We start from the raw sequence: 19179 nt of genomic DNA, 5'->3' as shown, positions 1-19179 counted from the left end.
TACTGCTTACTGCAGGAAACTCATGTGACTTTCACTGACTTCTCAGCCACAAAACTAAATTACCTTCAGAAGTTAACATGAGTTTCGCACCTCCTAGAATTGTCAGTTCAATGTCAATTGGGTATCTAGTTGTCATACAAAAAGACGTACAGACTGCACATTGTTACAAAGCAGCAGGATAATGTAGCACAAGGTAGACTGAGATTAAAATCGACTTTGGATAAAAGAAAGGAGGGAGTGAGTGCTTGTATGGACGTAACATTTTATCAACCATAAAAATGCTTAAATTCTACAAAACCCACAACAGTGAAAAGACAGTCTGGTAAATCCAACATTTGTAAAAAAAACTGTGCACAAAACCCATAGTATCTGGGAAAAGAGGAAAGGTTTATACAAGTAGCAGTTTTAAAAATGTAACTTTTTTCTACTATCAATTGCACATTAACATACGCACACAAAATGAAAATATACTACAACCAAAGTCTGGAAGAGCAGTTTCACATTTCCTAAGTGAACTTCCCCTCACATCACTGTATAATGTAGCTGTTAATATTGCACCAAGTACAATTAGCAGTGTTTAGTCACTTTTAAACAAAGATAAGGAGATTACTCCCTCAAAACAAGTTTCAAACATCAAAACCTATGCTTTCAAAATTTAAAACTTTCAGCAGTCTAAATATTTCAAATGAAGACCATTGCAAACTTCTCAAATGTTCTTTATATTCCAGGCATGTCAACCTAGTTATCTAGTTTAGAATCTTTCAGAGATATTGCAGTCTTTCTCTCTTCACTGGATGGCTTTTTCTTCCTATTGGCCTCGGTTGTCTTTGCTTTCATCACTGTCTCCATTGTGTTTCGGTTGATTACTGTCTTGAGCATCCGATCCTCCATTTAGAGCCTTTGAACCTGTTTGTTCCTTTTCTAGCTTTTTGTTTGGCCCTTTCTTCCCCTTGATCTTGGGTTTTATTTGCTTCCTCGTGCTGTGTTTGTTCGGCAGGGGATTTGTCCAGCACTTGTGTGATCACAGAATCTCCTTCACCAACCAAAAACATGTTCTTAAACTTGTTATACAATATTGCAGACTTTTGCATGATAGCCTGACTTTGAATCGCTGTACTTTTTGTAGCATTGTAATCATCTCTGTGTGTTTTTGAGCTTGTTGCATTGTGACCTGAAGTGAAGCCAGTTCATCCAAGGCCTCAATACATCCGTTGACATCAAGGTGATCAATTTTGCGTGAATTGTTAATTTCAGCATGTATCCTTTGAAGCTGAGAATCCATTGATGTTTCTCTCTCCTCCACTTTCTTAACTTCTGGCTTCTTTCCTTCATCTTTATTATGTTACTCAGTTTCCATTTGCTATTCTTGCTTGCCTTTTCTATCTGCGGCTTCTTTCTCCTGTTGTCCTTTGAGCATATCCCCTCTATGAGCAGTTTCAAAGTTTCTTCCACCTTTCCTCTTCACCTTCTTAATCATCTCCTTCCTCTTCAGAATCAGAGGTGGATGTAACCCCTGTTTTGGCAAAATCTTTCCTTTTTGATTCAACTTGCTTTTCCCCCTCTTTTTTTAATCTCTTTTCTTGGCTTTTCTTCTTCCTTCTGGCCTTCTTCATCCTTTTTAAGCTGTTTGTTAGGTTGTTTTTTCTCTTGCCCCCTTTTCTTCCTTTTGTCTTCCTCAGTTACCTTGCCACTCTCTGAAGGACAGGGCTGTTTTGCCATTTGGGGGGTCTGCCTCTTGGTTCTGGGATCTTGCCTCTGTAGCTGGAGGCTGTCCTCTCTGACTCACTTTTAGATCAGCAGATGCTGTTCTGCAGGCGCTACTCCGGCCTCCTCAGTTTCTGCTTGTTTTTCTGCCTTTCTCTTCCTCCCTCACCCCGCAGCTTTTGGAGGGGTTACGTCAATTGCTTCGGTAACATTCATTGCTGGCTTTTCCTTCATGTTCGGTGTCTTCCTGTAAAAACACTTGTTTCTTTTTCTTCAACATCAGATGATGGATTTGACTGTTTAGCTGATGCCTGTTGACTTGAAATTTTCACTTTCGGATTATTATCCATCTCCCATAAACCTTCATTAAAGCCTTTTTGTTTTTTTTTGGTTTGCCATACTTTTCCTTATTTCCTGAGTAAGGAAGTACATCCTTTGGGCCTAAAAAAGCAGTCTCATGAGTTCCAAAAAAGAAAATCAGTAGTTTGTTTGTGGGTGGTTTTACAGCTCTGTCAGGAACTTCATCTACTCGAGCTGGTCAGTGAGGATAACCTTTCACCTTGACGAAGATGAGGTCCCAGGTTTGAATTCGCAAGTCATGGTTCAGCGGTGAGGCGGAGGCTCCGAAGCCCAGGAGGTGCGGCGGAGAGGACCGCGAGGGGATCCCGGAGGGTGGACGGGGGCCGGGGCTCCGCAGGCGGGAGGCGGGGAGGATGCCTCGGGGTGCCGGCCACGCCTGCCCGCGTCCACGCTGCCTGCACCACCGGCTGCTGCAGAGGTGTCTCAACTGCTCCGAACAGCAATCGCCGCCACCGCTGCCCTGCTTGATTTTTTAAAAAATGTAATTATCAGAAATTCAGCTTTCAACTGTCTGACCGGTCAGAAGTAAATATTCCTTTCTTTTTCCTGCCCTAGCTGTTTGCCTTTGTATTATTCTATGTTGAATTTGGATGGCATCACCGACTCGATGGACATGAGTTTGAGCAAGCTACGGGAGTTGGTGATGGGCAGGGAAGTCTGGCATGCTGCAGTCCATGCGGTGGCAAAGAGTCTTACACGACGGAGCGACTGAACTGAACGTTGAATTATGCTTTCCCTGGTGGCTCAGTGGTAAAGAATCCATCTGCCAATGCAGGAGACCTGTCTGCCAGTCCTGGTTTAGGAAGGTCCCCTGAAGTAGGAAATGGCAACTTACTCCAGTGTACTTGCCTGGAAATCCCATGGACAGAGGAGCCTGGCGTGTTGCAGTCCATGGGGGTCACAGAAGAGTCAGACACAACTGAATGAGCAACAACAAGAAATGTTGAATTACAGCTAATGGTTTAATATTTATGTTTATAATCATAAGATACCTGAGACCTATTTGGTTCATGTTTGAAGCCACAGAGTTTCCTACTTAATGTTTTCCAAGTAGGAGGGTTTGGTAAAACCTTGCTCTTTTAGGAGTGGCTGGATTTCTCTGAGTTAGTGGTGGTATCTCCTGTCCCTACGTACGTTGCCTTCAATAGTGGGATTCAGAATGGGGGCAAAGAAACACCTGAATGTGGGTTTAATATCAGAGAGTAAATTCTTCACATGCCTTGAGAGAGACCATAAGCTCTAACCAGGGCCATGAAAGTTTCCTGTTGAGCAGAACTTTCTGGAACTTATCAAAGTGGCTGTGCTATCAAGCCCTGGTGACACCAGCTCCTGTCTCCCCAGGCAGAGGGCAGAGCTTTGGCTGCACCGCACAGTGTTATTTCTGCTCCAGTTTCTCCTTGGTCTTCACAGAACCTAATCCTCACTTTTTCTAATTATTACTGGGAAAGACACTGAATTTCTTTTTTTCCACTTAGATTTAGAAACTGTCCAGTACTTAAATTGGCTGTTAAGCTTATTGTAGACAGCTGGGGCAGGGAGGTAGCAATTGTAATAGTTTATCTCAAAAACTAAAAGTTGTTTGAGCTTTATGATTTAATCCAAGGCAGGAAATGAGAACAAACTCAGTGAGGTCACTGGAAGTTTAGCTACAGCTGAGATGATTAACAGTAGGTGTGATTTATGAACTATTGCAGTCTCCCACAATAACCATATTTTGCTCATTGTTTCATTAGCTTTTATATCTTTTGGCCATAGAAGTGTTCATTTGTGATGGGTAAAGGCTCTTTAATAAAATCTTTTATTTTATTAGAGCAACAAGAAAGTCTTTATCTCTTTACAGATTGTGCCAAACATACAGCAAAGAAGATTTGTAATTTGTGATAAAACTTAGAATATGGTCAGGTAGAGTTTCCTGGAAGAACTTCACTTCTACCTCATCATTCTTTGTTCTGCCTAGGTCATCAGTAAGCCTGGCGTGCTGCCGTCCATGGGGTTGCAAAGAGTCGGACACGACTGAGTGACTGAACTGAACTGAGGTCATCAGTATTCTATTTTTATTAGCAACTCAGAGAGAGACTTTTCCACATAGTACCTGAATGAAGAATGTGCTTTTGATTTCCAGTAATTTGAGGGTTCCTTTCTTAAAGGGAGTCTCGTCTTCTGATTTTATATTTTCTCTTCTTAAATAGAAGGCTTGCATTTTTCCTGCCTCCACGTCCTCACCCGATGGAATAAGAGATTAAATAGAAAGGTGGCTTTCTTAGGGGAAAATGGAAGCCTGGGAAGTGGTAACAAGGGGGTAGAATTGTGAAGAAAGATAGCATTTTTAGAAAAATCAAGGAGAAAGAAACCAAGGGAAAACTCGGAGCAAAACTTGGAATAAAAGTTATAATCAGATAGAAATCTCAAGTTTTGGAAACAGACTTATGTATTAATCGTAGTCTGATAGGAATAAAGATTATCTTAGGCATTTCAAACAATAGGAATTTTTACAGGAATTGATTACAGAGGGGTTGAAGGATCAGTAGAGGACAAGAAGAGAGAGGAAGGCTGTGTAACCTGTGTAACTGCAGAGAACCTTGGGTCCATTTTGGGTGGAAATTGTTTAAAAAATGGCAAAATCTTCCACGTACATGATGTTTTGTTCCTCATAGGGATTCCAAGGAAAAATGAGCATAAAAAGCTATTTATTGGTCCATCTTGTAAAAGCTTTAGGAACTGCTCAGATCTCTGGGGCTGTACACTGGGCCGCAACTCCTAGGTATTCTGGAGTTCTGTGTTGGAGCTAAGATTCCAAATATCTGTGATGTCGTTGTGATGTCGTTTCTGTAGCTTTATACTTGGGCTTTTAAAGTGTGTCATGTGCCAAAGGTTATAACTCCAATTCTGTGCACCTGAGATCTATTTTTTAAAAATGAAGCATTATGCTCAAAGGTAGAACACCTGGCTTACTGTAAGAGCTTTAAGCCAACCTTGGTGATGACATTGATGGAGAAAAAGAAGACCCAGAAAGGAACGGGTTTCAGAGCAAGATGGCTAATTTAGTCAGAGGCCCGTACTTTGTGATTGTCTCTGGACTCTCCAAGCAGAATTTTTCTGAATGCTGCTAGATATCTGGTCTAAGCTTAGGGGAACAGTCTGGATACAGTATACATTTAGGATCCATCAGTAACTAGGTTTAGTTAAAAACCTCAGTGGAGATGGAACAACAGTAGTTATGTAGACCTGTTTTAGAATAAATCATTGAAAAAGGAGTCATTTTTAAGGAAAAGTGCTAAAAGGAAGTGATCACCCCTCCAGTCACTCCTCTTCCTCCCCAACCATATTGGGTGTCGCTGTTCAGAGGTTTTAAGTCCAACTTTGTATCCTTGCCAAAGACCTGGGTTTGATCCCTGGGTTGGAAAGATCCCCTGGAGAAGGGAAAGGCTAGCCACTCCAGTATTCTGGCCTGGAGAATTCCATGGACGGTGTAGTCCTTGGGGTCGCAGAGAGTCGGACAGCACTGAGCAACTTTCACTTTCACTTTGTATCTTTGGTTTAAGGAATAGAAAAGGTACATCAGGCATCTATGTAGTTCAGAGCTTGAATTCCAGCCTCCCAGTAACCGTGCTTGAAGAGGATCATATGCAGCGTGAATCTGGATACTGGAATGTTTATACTTGCTCAGGAAGAGGCTATGTGGTCTTCCTTCAGCTGTTCCCCTTCATGTGGGGCAGAGTCCACAGACCAAGGTCACTTGCTCACCTGTGCCCACAGAGCCCACGCTTCCTGGCTGAGATCACACTGCACACACCAGGATCCCAGAATCCCTTGCCCCCAAGGCCAAGGTGGAGCCTACTTCCAGACCTTGCAGTGGGCTGTTCTCTGCTTTATCCTCCCAAGGTCAAACTGGGCTGCTAGTATGCACTCCTGGGCTTGATAGACAGCCGGGGGTGACTGCAAACGTGTGGAGTGTAAAAGAAAAATTTCAGAGACTTCCCTGGTGGTCCAGTGGTTAAGACTCCCTGCTTCCAAAGGAGAGGGTTTGATCCCCAGGTTTGGGAACTAACATCCCACATGCTGCACAGTGCAGCCAAAAAAAAGAAAAAGAAAAATTCTACACTAGACACTTGTTAAAAACAGCAAGGAAGATTTTATTGGAGTTAGTCAAGTAGAAAAGAGAGACTTCGGTATAGAACTGAGCTCAACTCCAAGTCCAGCAAAGACAGCTGGGGACTGAGAGCCAGCAAGAATGAGGAGTCAGCAGGGAGAAAATGACTAAGAGGACAGCAAAGGCAGGAAGATTCTTGCTAAACTGGCGTAACAGGGTTCTTGCTAAAGACAGACTTTAGCCAATGAGTGTGGGGATTGAGAAACTTTTTCAGACATTGAGGGTCCAGGGTCGGGGTGGGGGGTGTGTCTCACTAAACCAACAAGCAGGATTCTTTGCTGCAGCTGGGCTCTGTGGGCCAAGTGGGGGCGGCTGGCCAAGCGTGAGTGATGAAAAGAGCGCACGTGATGGAACTTGGCCTTGCAGATTGAGGTCAATGTTCAGTGTCGATGTTTGCAAGATCCCCAGAGTGTGGGACAGAGCCAGGGTGGAAGGAAGGGAGTCCAGGCATCACTGCCATCTAGTCTGGAACTCTTAGGAGCCTGAGAGTCCTGAACTTGAACCTGGCCTTCGGCTGCAAGGTCCTTTGAGGGACTTGAAAGGTGGGGCAGACGTGTTTTGGTGGGGGCTCTTTCAACCGGGGAGAACCCTTACAGACGACACACTCATTGCTTCCTGAGGCGGCTGGTCAGTGGGGGTCAGAGAGGGAGAGACCCTGAGGAGGGAGAGCAAATGGGTGTTTCCTCTGTGGTGTCCTGAATGAATGGAGGGCAAGGTCTGAGCGAGTAGGTGAGGGTGAGTCAGCAAGTGAGGAAGAGTTATCTCTCTTCTCCTCTTGTCATGCCCTGCCAGGCCCCAAAGAGAATCGTGGTTTGTCGTAGAGAAAGATGTTCATTTTGAATAGATGTTATCCATGTTTGGTGTGAACTGTTACTTTGCATGATTTAAAAAAAAAAATCATGAGTTGTGTATGTGTGGTAAAGGTAGAAGACAAAACATTTAACAGCCTGTTAGATTGATTTATAGCCTTGAAATATTCAGCCATATGGTGGGTGGGACTCTGTTTGCACTCTTGCCTCTGGCCGTGTGCTGTTAGGAAGGGAACTGCAAAGTTATCGACTGGCCTGCAGCACAGGTTCAGTTCAGGGTGGTCTGAGAGATTTCCATGCTTAGAAGTAGAATGCACAGATGCCTAGCTGAACGTGTATCTTCGAGAGAGGTCCCTAAGCCCTGGGCGTGTTAGGAACTGGGCTGGGCAGCAGGAGGCGAACAGCAGGCTGGCGAGTGAAGCTTCCTCTGTATTTACAGCTGCTCCCCATTGTTTGCATTATCACCTCCTGTCTGCTCAGCAGCAGCGTTTGATTCTCGATTCTGGCAATTTACAGAGGAACTTGAATCCTACTGTGAACTGCGCATGTGAGGGCCCCAGGTCATGCACTCCTGAACAGGATCATCCCTGAACAGGATCATCCCCAAACCATCCCCCCTTCCCCAATCCATGGAGAAATTGTCTTCCACAAAACCAGTCCTTGCCCAGCGGTCAGTATCTTCCAGGAAACCAGTTTTGCCCAGTGTCAAAAACATCGGGGACTGCTGGGCTACGTGACGTAGAATTGATGTAATGGTCAGGCAAGCAGACTCATGAAGAGAGATGGTGGGAAAAGAGAGGAGAACATGGGTCTGGAAGTCGGGACCTCTCTCAGAGTCCCTCTGAAGTGGCAAGAGCCAGGCTGTCTGCAGAAGTGTGTGTGTGGTATTTTTAGGTAACCCGCCAAACCTTACAGAAAATAAACAATCTGATAGGGCCTTGTGAATAAGTCTAGAAAATTCATGTGAAATGAATTAGCCATGGACTATGCAGATGATAATATTATCAGGGAGCCCCTTGGCCTAAATTGTTTTCCTCTGCAGTTTTAGATCCTTCTATTGGGGTCTTTTTGCGGGATCACATTTTATGGGCCATACCATTTTACAGTAGAGGTCCTTTTTTTAAAAACAGGTGACCTTTGGGGGACATTGTGTGGGAACATTTCTTTTTTCTGAGTTAAGGCATGCCTCTTCCCAAGCGGACTGGGTGTAAGCTGGGTCATATTTCTGTGAGTGTCTTGGGACTGCCGAGAGTCGGTTATTCAACAGCATCAGCATTGTAGCGGGGCCAGTGGTCTCTCTGGTCCTTTGCCATTAGCCACTCTGAAAATTCTGGTTCCCACCAGGGATCTTTAACTTCAGATACACAACTCAAACCAAACTTTCTTCGTAGAGTGGGGTTAGTAACATGTGTTGCCTCCTGCTTTTCCCAATTTGTGTGGGAATAATAAAAGAAGAGTATATGCCCCTGAAGAAGAAAAAGAGCACATAAACACTTCCTAAAGGATGATCACCCTGCTTCTCTGCCTTTTCAGATTCAGTCCCCATCATCAGCATCCTAGCACCGTTTGGATTTGACTATTCTAGGGACCTTAGCCAAGAGGAATCACACAGTCTTTTTTTTTTTTTTTGGTGACTGACTTACATCACTGAACTCAGCACGACGTCCCCAAGGTTCATCTGTGCTGTGGCGGTGTCCGCCTCCCCTTCCTGTCTGAGGCGGAAGCACCATTTGCCAGCATGAATTGTATTCCTTTTGTGCTTCCAGTTGTGATTTCCTTTACAGTGCACTTTAGTGTTGAAGATCTATTTGTCAGCTAATAAAGGGATGAATGAATTAGTCAGTATTCAGGAAACACAAAATAACCCAGAGAAATGGAAGTTTGAATCCGAAGTTGTTACCTGTAAGAGCCTGTGAACATGGCTGTACAAAACTCCTGAACTGGTCACACGTAAGTTAGTCACATTTGTATAGACTTATCATAGTTCAGTTGATTTTCTTTTCTTTGAATACCCCGGTTCCAACTCTTGTTACAGTGGGCGTTGCCCTGGAGTCAGAGCTAAATAACTCAGCTGTTTCCTGACCCACCTCCAGTGCGTGTGTGCCTGCTAAGTTGCTTCAGTTGTATCTGACTCTTGTGACCCCATGGACTGTAGCCTGCCAGGCTCCTCTGTCCATAGGATTCTCCAGGAAAGAGTACTGGAGTGGGTTGCCATGCCCTCCTCCAGGGGATCTTCCCTACCCAGGGATCGAACCTGAGTCTCTTACGTTTCCTGCATTGGCAGGCAGGTTCTTTACCACTAGCGCCACCTGGGAAGCCCAACCCACATCCAAGTACCTTTGAGAAATTGCTCAATACCGCCACTCGCATTGTCGGTTGTAATATCCTCAGAGACGTATTTTAGGTTTGTTATGGTTGTAACTTAAGATTTCTTGAGTGTAAGCTGTAAGTTTAGGGGAGGAGCTTGCTGGGCAAGATGACATATATTTTTTAATCTTCCTCAGAGAATTTTAGTTAGGAAGAATCTGATAAAAAAAAATACACACACACAACTTATTTCAATGCGGTGTGTGTGTGTGGTATAATGCAAGGTATAATGAGCCTGGAAGCCCTCACCTCCTAGTTAAAAGGAGTGAGAAGCTCATTATAACTGGTCCCAGTTTCATAAGAATAAGTCTCATTCTTATTACCAGCACACAGACTTAGATATTGGCTGTGACGAGGTCTCAACATGTTTACTTCCTCTTATACTTTACAGATGTAGACAAGCAGTGATGAGAGTCAGGCCCCCTGCACGCTCTGAAGCCCTAGTGGTGTCTTTCTGCTTCCTTGCTCAGCAGTTTGGATCTTTGCCGTGGTGACTGCAGGGTGAGGTGATTAAGAGTCGCCCGTGTGCCAGGCACCAGCAGCGGACAGCCCCTGGCATCTGAGTGCCTCTCTCAGAGCACTGGTGCCTGATCGCTAATTCTGGACCCGCTTTCATCTTAACCATATCGCCTCCAGCCTCTAATCGTACATCTGGATCCCTGCCCTCTAGGCCTGTGGCTTGGACTCTGAATCTTCCTCTCCCAGGAAAATGGCCTTGATTCTCTGCTCTGCTTTCTGTGGAAGCTTTATGTTCTAACTCACATTTATTGGTTCAGTGCCCATCACTGGCCACTTGACCAACTTAGAACCTTTGTGAGCAGCTGCCAGTTCAGTGCAGTAAATTGCCTTTGTTCTCAAGTTCTCTTTCATGTCCGATGTTTGTCTGTTAACCATTGCTGGCCGTCCGACTCTGTGCCGATACAGTTCAGGCGTGTGTGCGTATTCTTCTTGTCTGTTTACATCGGGTCTGGGTTGTGTCACGTGCACTCCTCTCTAGTTTTGGTGCTTGGGCTCAGCGGTTTCAGCAAGGGCTTAGTTGCCCTGCTGTGTGTGGGATCTTAGTTCCCCAGCCAGGGACGGACCTGAGTGCCCTGCTCTGGAAGGTGGATTCCTTTTTTTTTTTTTTTTTTTTAATTTTAAAATCTTTAATTCTTACATGTGTTCCCAAACATGAACCCCCCTCCCACCTCACTCCCCATAACATCTCTGTGGGTCATCCCCATGCACCAGCCCCAAGCATGCTGTATCCTGCGTCAGACATAGACTGGCGATTCAATTCTTACATGATAGTATACATGTTAGAATGCCATTCTCCCAAATCATCCCACCCTCTTCCTCTCCCTCTGAGTCCAAAAGTCCGTTATACACATCTGTGTCTTTTTTCCTGTCTTGCATACAGGGTCGTCATTGCCATCTTTCTAAATTCCATATATATGTGTTAGTATACTGTATTGGTGTTTTTCTTTCTGGCTTACTTCACTCTGTATAATCGGCTCCAGTTTCATCCGTCTCATCAGAACTGATTCAAATGAATTCTTTTTAACGGCTGAGTAATACTCCATTGTGTATATGTACCACAGCTTTCTTATCCATTCATCTGCTGATGGACATCTAGGTTGTTTCCATGTCCTGGCTATTATAAACAGTGCTGCGATGAACATTGGGGTACTGGAAGGTGGATTCTTAACCACTGGACCACCAGGGAAGTCCCCTGAGTATTCTTTTTGCTTCTAAAGGACTTGGGCAGTAAATGCCAAGTAAACCAAGACATGACCATTTTTAGATGCTGGTCTTTCATTCCTTCTCACTGAGAATAAAAGCCTATTATCAAGACAGTAATACATAACCTTCAGCAGTTTCTCTGGGCTCAGTATACGTCCTCCAGCATAAACTTCTTTGATCTTTAATTGTTTAAAAGCCTTTCTTGATTAATTGATTTCTCATTGATGTACTGTTTGCACCAAAGAGTATGTGTTTATTTGAGAGGATGTGCACTGGCATTACATAGTTGATTTTTATGAATTCTGCCAGAGAATATGTCTCATTTTTTCTGGAAGAATTTATTTGGTGTGTTTTTTCCCCAGTGGATGCTAGAAGATGGATTTTTTTGTGTGTGTGTATACCATTTTCTTGCATTAAAAAAAAAATCAAGTCACTGGGCCAAAATATCATCAGTGTCTGGAACACCTTAGAAATTGTGTTATGTATTGTGATATTGTCTTAATTCTTCTTTCTCAGTTATGGAAATTACTTCTTCCTGATTGGGTCTCCACCCACAGTCAGGAAACAATGGTTTACCACATCCATCATTTCTGTCTGCACATTATCATGTTTCAAAGTTTTCCCCAATTAATCCTCTGGAAGCTAGAATCACTCACAATTATAATCCTGTTATGCCTTCTTTATTTCATGATGTGCTTGTTATTTCACATTCATCCTTCAGCAATCTGTAACATAGTGCTATTATCAGCTCTTAAGTCTTTAAAAGCCTCTTATCTACCGTTTTGACTAAGACTGATTCACTGCACTTTGTTGAAAATCGATCATTTTGGATTAAAAAAAAAATCTCTCCCGTGTATTTGTTCTGGCTACTTTTGCATACTTTCCTTTTTTTTCTTTTCCATTTAATCAATCTGCCAAGCTGGTTTTCTTTCCCCTTTTTGGCTTCCTTTTTCTTTTCTTTTTTAAGAATTGTCTCTCTCTTCGTTTCTCCTTCCCTCTTTGGGTAATGCCTCTGGAAAGAAAAACTCAGTTGCAGGAGGCAGTGAAATAAATCCTTTAGAACCAGACTAGGACACTTCCTCCCATTTCTCTTTTCATGAAACGAGAGGGAGGGTCCCTTTCCTTGGTGACCCTCCCTATGAGCAGTTTCTAGGGTGAAAGCTTCATGATTTTGACCGTTGGGCACTTAAAAAATTATTTCTTCATGTATTTATTTTTGGCTGTGCTGGGTCTGTGTTGCTGTGTGTGGGCTTTTCTCTGGTTGCAGTGAGCACAGGCTACTCTCTAGCTGGGGTGTGCGGGCTTCTCATTGCAGTGGCTTCTCCCGTCGTGATGCACAGGCTCTGGGGCAATGGGCTTCAGGAGCTGTGCCTCCCAGGTTCTAGAGCTCAGGCTCAGTATTTGTGGCATGTGGGCTTAGATGCTTCACGCCATGTGGGATCTTTCCGGACCAGGGATGGATCCCATGTCCACTGCATGGGAAGGTGGGGATTCTTATCCACTGCACCACCAGGGAAGTCTAACTGCCAGGCATTTTGCAGGCACTGTAACAGGCTTCTTATTTATAGCCTCAAGCTCTTCTGTGTATTAGTCTTCCCAGGTGACTCAAACTGAAACACCAGAATTCTTCTGGACATACTAACATTGTCTTTTTTTCTCCTAGGTACTGACTTTAGCATAGATAGCTTACCTCTGCCTCGGAAAGCCCATCACGACTGGGCCCTTTTTCACGAAGAGTCTCCAAAAAATAATTATAAGCTCTTTCACCAGCCAGTCATCACCTTGTTCAACTACACCGCCACCTTCAGCCGGCACTCCCACCTGCCACTAACCACCCAGTTCTTGGAGGGCACGGAAGTCCTGACGTCACTCCGATACCTGGTCCCCTTGCGGTCCAAAAACCACCTCCGGAAGAGCCTCGCCCCGCTGGTGTACGTACAGTCCGACTGTGACCCGCCCTCAGACAGGGACACCTATATTCGAGAGCTGATGACATACATTGAGGTCGATTCCTACGGCGAGTGTCTGCGAAACAAACCTCTCCCTCCACGGTTGAGCAATCCAGCCTCTATGGACGCCGATGGCTTTTACAGGATCCTTGCCCAGTATAAGTTTATCCTTGCTTTTGAGAATGCGGTGTGTGACGATTACATCACTGAGAAGTTCTGGAGACCTCTGAAACTGGGGGTCGTCCCTGTGTATTATGGATCCCCCAACATTGCAGACTGGCTTCCAAGCAATAGAAGTGCTATCATGGTATCAGAATTTTCTCACCCTAGAGAGCTGGCGAGTTACATCAGAGCGCTGGATCAGGATGACAGACGCTACCAGGCCTACATAGAATGGAAGCTGGAGGGTGAAATCTCCAATCAGCGACTTCTCACCGCACTCAGGGAACGGAAATGGGGGGTGCAGGACGTTAAGCAGGACAGCCACATTGACGCATTTGAGTGTATGGTGTGCAGCAAGGTGTGGGATAACATTAGGCTCCAGGAGAAGGTAAGTGGGTCCAGGTTTCGCAGAGAGGTGCTGGTATGGCCGTCTTGATGTTCTCTGCTGCTCCGCATTCTTCTGTTGCAGCTGCCCCATCACTGGTCCTCACTTTTATCAGAGAGGCCAGGCTCTGCGAGAAGGATGGATATTTCATTTCTATTTGAGGACTGCCATGAAGTTTACTAGTCTGTCCTGAAGGCTCTAAATTCTCCTTTACTCTTTCTTCTGGAGGTTACCACACTACAGGTGCTGGGCAGTGATGCACAGAAGCTGCAGCGGAGGCATGAAGGCCAAAAAAATTTTTTAAATGGCAAGTTCTGAATCTCATCCACATTTTCAGTCCTTCAGCCCAGTGGTCCCCAGCCTTTTCGCACTAGCAACCAGTTTCACGGAAGACAATTTTTCTATGGACCAGGGGACAGTGAGGGGAATGTTTTGGGAAGACTCAAGTGCATTATATTTATTGTGCCCTTTATTGCAATTATTACTGCATTGTAATATATAATAAAATAATCATACAACTCACCATAATGCAGAATCAGGAGCCATGAGCTTGTTTTCCTGCAACTAGAAAACATCTCAGGGTAACTAGAGACAGTGGCAGCCACTCCCCAGGGGTAGCAGCACCGCTTCAGCTCCACCTCAGATCATCAGGCATTAGATTCTTATAAGGAGCACCCAGCCTAGATCCCTCGCAGGTGCAGTTCGCAGTAGGGTTCACGCTCCTGTGAGAATCTAACGCCAGTTAAGTTGGTCTAGTCAAGTGCCGAATCACTTCAGTTGTGTCTGACCTTTTGTGACCCTGTGGGCCATAGGCCAGGCTCCCCTTGTCCATGGGATTCTCCAGGCAAGATTCCAGGAGTGGGTTGCCGTGCCTGCCTCCAGGGGATCTTTCCAACTCAGGGATCAAACCTGTGTCTCCTGCATTGGCAAGCACTAGTGCCAATTTACCACTAGCGCCACCTCAAGAGCTGACCTTAATTTGGGTTTGCACAACTTTTCTGGTAGTCCAATGTGTAAGACTCTGCCTTCCATTACAGAGGTGAAAATTCCATCCCTGGTCAGGGAACTGAGACCCCACATGCCACGGGTTGTGGCTAAAAAAAAAGAAAAAAGAAAGGTTTGTGTTGTTACTGTTAGGTTTAGTGCTCTACAGCTTCAAATTATTCCAGTATTTATAATTACAATAATCAATGGTTAAACATCATCAGTATTAACTATGGTAGTTACCTGTACTTACAGTGGGACCTGGCACTAAGTGGTTTTTCTCAGCCTTTCTCCCTTACCCTCAGCTTTTGGCAGGTCCTGTATTGCCGAGTCACAGAGGAGGTCTCCCTTCTCTTGCTTCTCCGTCGGCAGTAAACTGCTGTGGCTTGTTGCTCAGCGACTGGCTTGTGGTGTGGGCAGGGTGGGTTCTTTGTTTTCTCGGCAGCATCAGGCTTAGGCAGGTTTTTGCATTCCTGGAACTCAGGAGTGAAGCTTTCTCAGTGTTCTTGCCTCTCCTTCAAGCCAGACTCTGCCTTGTATCTGTGGTTGGTTTGGATGGAAGAGAGTTCTGTGTCCCTTCAGGGGTAGGTGACTTCTGGTATCATGGTGGGATCCTAGGTCCGGATTCATTTCCAGCCTCCCCCCAGACCATGAGACAGGTGAATTTTGCATGGAGGAGTGGTAGATTTTCATCCCTTGGATCTGAAGATGAAAGGTTTGCTCCTGCTTCTTCAGTGTCATAAGGCTTTTTCTCCTTGTGAGGGAAGGTTCTGGGGAGATGGAAGGGGCTTCCTGACATTCCCCTCCCTGCCCTGAGCCAAAGAAGGAGGCTGTTTCCAGTATTCTGCCCTGGCCCCAGTCTCTTCCTGGGCATCTGATGGAGGTGCATGGAAAAAGCTTTGGGGACTTCCCTGGTGGTTCAGTGGTTAAAAATCTGCCTTGCAATGCCAAGGATGTGGGTTCAGTCCCTGGTCTGGGAACTAAGATCCCACATTCTGTGGAGCAGCTAAGCCCATGTGCCCCCTGCATGCAACTAAGACCCAATGTTGCCAAATAAATAATAAATATTTTTTTAAAAAAGAAAAGAGCTTTTGAGTGAGTTTGACCTCTTTTTTGGTGTAACCCAGCTATTCCAAACTAACATGGTGGCCCATACTTATAAGGATTTGTTAAAATTTTAGTTGATTTCTTGTTACCTACTTTGTGGTAGCCACCTCCTCCTGTGTTCTGCAAAAGGTGAAGTTGATCCTGTGTCCATCTTTCCTGAGACGAACATGTCACTTTGGGATTCAGGTCACTTGGTTGTTGTGTGATCTCGGTTCCCTGATGAACTCAAGAAGAGTTATGAATCTGTAGATCATCTGACTTTTTCCTTATTGTTAAAGTAGGAGCCATGTTCTCCTTGGAAGCAAAATATTTTTTAATTGTAGTTTAGGAACGGCTTGTTTTTCTGTCTAGGACTTCAGCTGGAAAGGCAATTCGGGATGCTGGAAGTTAGTTACTACTAAACATGTCGTAACTATTTCATCGGACACACTTTCTTCAGGTCGCGCTGTGAGACATTTCTGGACGAACACTAGAGCTAAAAGAGTCCATTTCACAAGATTCCTTTCTCTGTGATGTCACCTTAAGTGGAACTTTATCCTACACCATTGGAAGAACTCTCAGGTGGGCAGGCAGGGAAAGAGGGTATTACTACTGACTTTCTCATGTAGACAGTTACACAAGGTTAGGGTTGGGAAGGCCACTGACGGTTGTGTGGTCAGTTCAGATGAAACTGGTGTTTCAAATATCACGACCAAGTCATCTGCTAATTTATGTTACATTTCCAGAGCTGGTGATTTCACCATTTTTTAGGGTAGCAAATCTTATCTTGTGTTAAATTTCTACAGTTATACCGGTCTTTGTATTGAACCAAGACTTCCCCTTCTATGGTTCTTTCTTAGCTACCCACTTCTAACTCTAATGCAGGGAGATACAGCTTTGCATATGTGACCATCAGTCAGGAAAGATGAGCAATGGCCTTTCCAAAGCTGTTTTGTAGTAATCGATTGGGGTCCTCCTTATTTAATTCTGGTTTTGCTCCAAATACAGGCTGTCCCCAATCATGAACTCTGGCTGTAGTAACCCGAAATTTGAGCCTGCATCTAACCCTTTGAACTCTGAGTTGGTATTTATTTGGCAGTGCCGGGTCTTAGTTGGAGCATGCAAGAAGGATCTTCATTCTGGCATGTGGAACCTTTAATTGTGGCATGTGACATCTAGTCCCTGATCAGGGGTCAAACCCAGGAGCATAGAGTCTTAGCCGCTGGTCCATCAGGGACGTCCCTGGGTGGGCATTTAGACTCCCCAGATTGAAAGTCTTAGCGTTTTCTTGTGGTTTGCCATTTGGATTCCTGTTCTGGTTTTCTGTGCTCAGTTTTGTCTTGGTAAAGAATCCTTACACTTGTTCCAGGCTCTTGGAAGCCAACTCCATGACCATCTGTGAGTAGTTATCGAGAAGAAGGAATTTAGGCAACCCTATCCTTCATGCTCTACCAAACAAGTTAGTTCACTCTTCTGCTTGTAATCTCTTTAGATGCTTCAAAACAAGCCTTATGTTCACTCAAAGTCATCTCTTTTACAGGCTAAACATCTCTAGTATATTTCAGATTGGCTTTTCTGCTCTTCTTTCTAAATTTGGTATGGATGAAGAGTAATCATTGCAAACCTGACTATTATCAACTCTAATATCTTCAGTTCAGTTCAGTTCAGTCGCTCAGTTGTGTCTGACTCTTTGCGACCCCATGAATCGCAGCACGCCAGGCCTCCCTGTCCATTAAAAATTTTTTTAGGACTTCCCGGGTGGTTCAGTGGTTAAGACTGCTTCCAATGCAGAGGGCGTGGGTTTTTCCCCTGGTTGAGGAACTGAGATCCCACATGCCACGTGGTATAGCCAAAAGATAAAAAAAAATTTTTAAGAAAGAGATATATAGGTACATAGGTTATCAATTAGTTCTGCGTATCAATTAATTCTGCAAAGTTAGTAAAACAAAACAATCTTCTACTTCTTTTCTCTTTTCTCCTTCCCTAGAAGGCAGCCACTTACCACCAGCCATGTGCTGTACTCAATCATGTCTGACTCCCTGAAGCCCCACGGACTGAAGCCCACCAGGTGGCTCTGTCCATGGGATTTCCCAGGCAAGAATACTGGAGTGGGCTACCATGCCCTCCTCCAAGGGATTTTCCCAACTCAGGGATCGAATCCCACATCTTCTGCGTCTCCTGCGTTGGCCGGCAGATTCTGTACCACTGACGCCACCTGGGAAGCCACTTACCACCATACTTAACAAATTATTTTGGTTATTACTCAACGTTTCTAAATAACATGCTCTCATACACAATTTTTTTTATATCCACTGTTTATATGATCATGTAACTTATGTAGAAATGAACCGTTTAGTACATACTATGATTTATTTCCCTTACCTGTACAGCTTTTGGTTTCCCTTGAGTTAATAATTATCTTATTTCTTGTTTATTTTATACTTTTACATAACGAATTCAATCCTTGTTGATTGCTTAAACCTCCTTGAAGATGTTCAGCTATACCAGGCATTCAAGTCATTTCATCTTGTTGAATAAATCTCTCCTGGAGCCTTGTGACATGTGTTAGGTACATCTGGTTGCCCTCTACACTGTGTAGAGACCACTCTGAGATCTCCCTTCCCTAGCATTTTGGGAATTGCCTTTACTGTCTTTTTCTTTTATGTTGACACCTCTGTTTCTTGTATGTTTTTCTCCTTTTCTCTTCACTTTCTTTTTATTTGGCTGATTGTACCCTCATCCTAAAAGATGATGCTATGAAAGTGCTGTACTCAATATGCCAGCAAATTTGGAAAATTCAGCAGTGGCCACAGGACTGGAAAAGGTCAATTTTCGTTTCAATTCCAAAGAAAGGCAATGCCAAAGAATGTTCAAACTACTGCACAATTGCACTCATCTCATACACAAGCAAAGTAATGCTCAAAATTCTCCAAGCCAGACTTCAAAGGTACATGAACCGTGAACTTCCAGGTGTTCAAGGTGGATTTAGAAAAGGCAGAGGAACCAGAGATCAAATTGCCAACATCCGTTGGATCTTCGAAAAAGCAAGAGAATTCCAGAAAAACATCTACTTCTGCTTTATTGATTACACCAAAGCCTCTGACTGTGTGGATCATAACAAACTGTGGAAAATTCTTCAAGAGATGTGAATACCAGATCACCTGACCTGCCTCCTGAGAAATCTGTATGCAGGTCAAGAAACAACGGTTAGAACTGGACATGGAACAACAGACTGGTTCCAAATAGGGAAAGGAATACATCAAGGCTGTATATTGTCACCCTGCTTATTTAACTGATATGCAGAGTATAGCATGCAAAATGCTGGGCTGGATGAAGCACAAGCTGGAATCAAGATCGCTGGGGGAAATATCAGTAACCACAGATATGTAGATGACACCACCCTAATGGCAGAAAGTGAAGAAGAAGTAAAGAGCCTCTTGATAAAAGTGAAAGAGGAGAGTGAAAAAGCTGGCTTACAAGTCAACATTCAAAAAACGAAGA

General features: G+C 44.2%; 1 protein-coding gene and 1 pseudogene across 2 annotated transcripts in view; one reads left to right on the top strand and one right to left on the bottom strand.

Moving 5' to 3' along the window:
* Positions 1 to 19179, top strand: part of FUT10 (fucosyltransferase 10) — a 76806-nt gene that overhangs the window by 52873 nt on the left and 4754 nt on the right. For both annotated transcript variants that reach the window (XM_004021766.6, XM_042241454.2), the window contains exon 4: positions 12776 to 13611. In XM_004021766.6, the coding sequence (XP_004021815.2) occupies positions 12776 to 13611 (836 nt within the window). The remainder of the gene's footprint in view (positions 1 to 12775; positions 13612 to 19179) is intronic.
* On the bottom strand, positions 657 to 2304 carry LOC101108106 (PC4 and SFRS1-interacting protein-like; annotated as a pseudogene).

Source organism: Ovis aries, chromosome 26 (assembly GCF_016772045.2).
Source record: "Ovis aries strain OAR_USU_Benz2616 breed Rambouillet chromosome 26, ARS-UI_Ramb_v3.0, whole genome shotgun sequence".
Taxonomy (NCBI): Eukaryota; Metazoa; Chordata; class Mammalia; order Artiodactyla; family Bovidae; genus Ovis; species Ovis aries.
The sequence above is the reverse complement of the archived record's forward strand: the minus strand, read 5'-3'. Positions and strand labels throughout refer to the sequence as shown.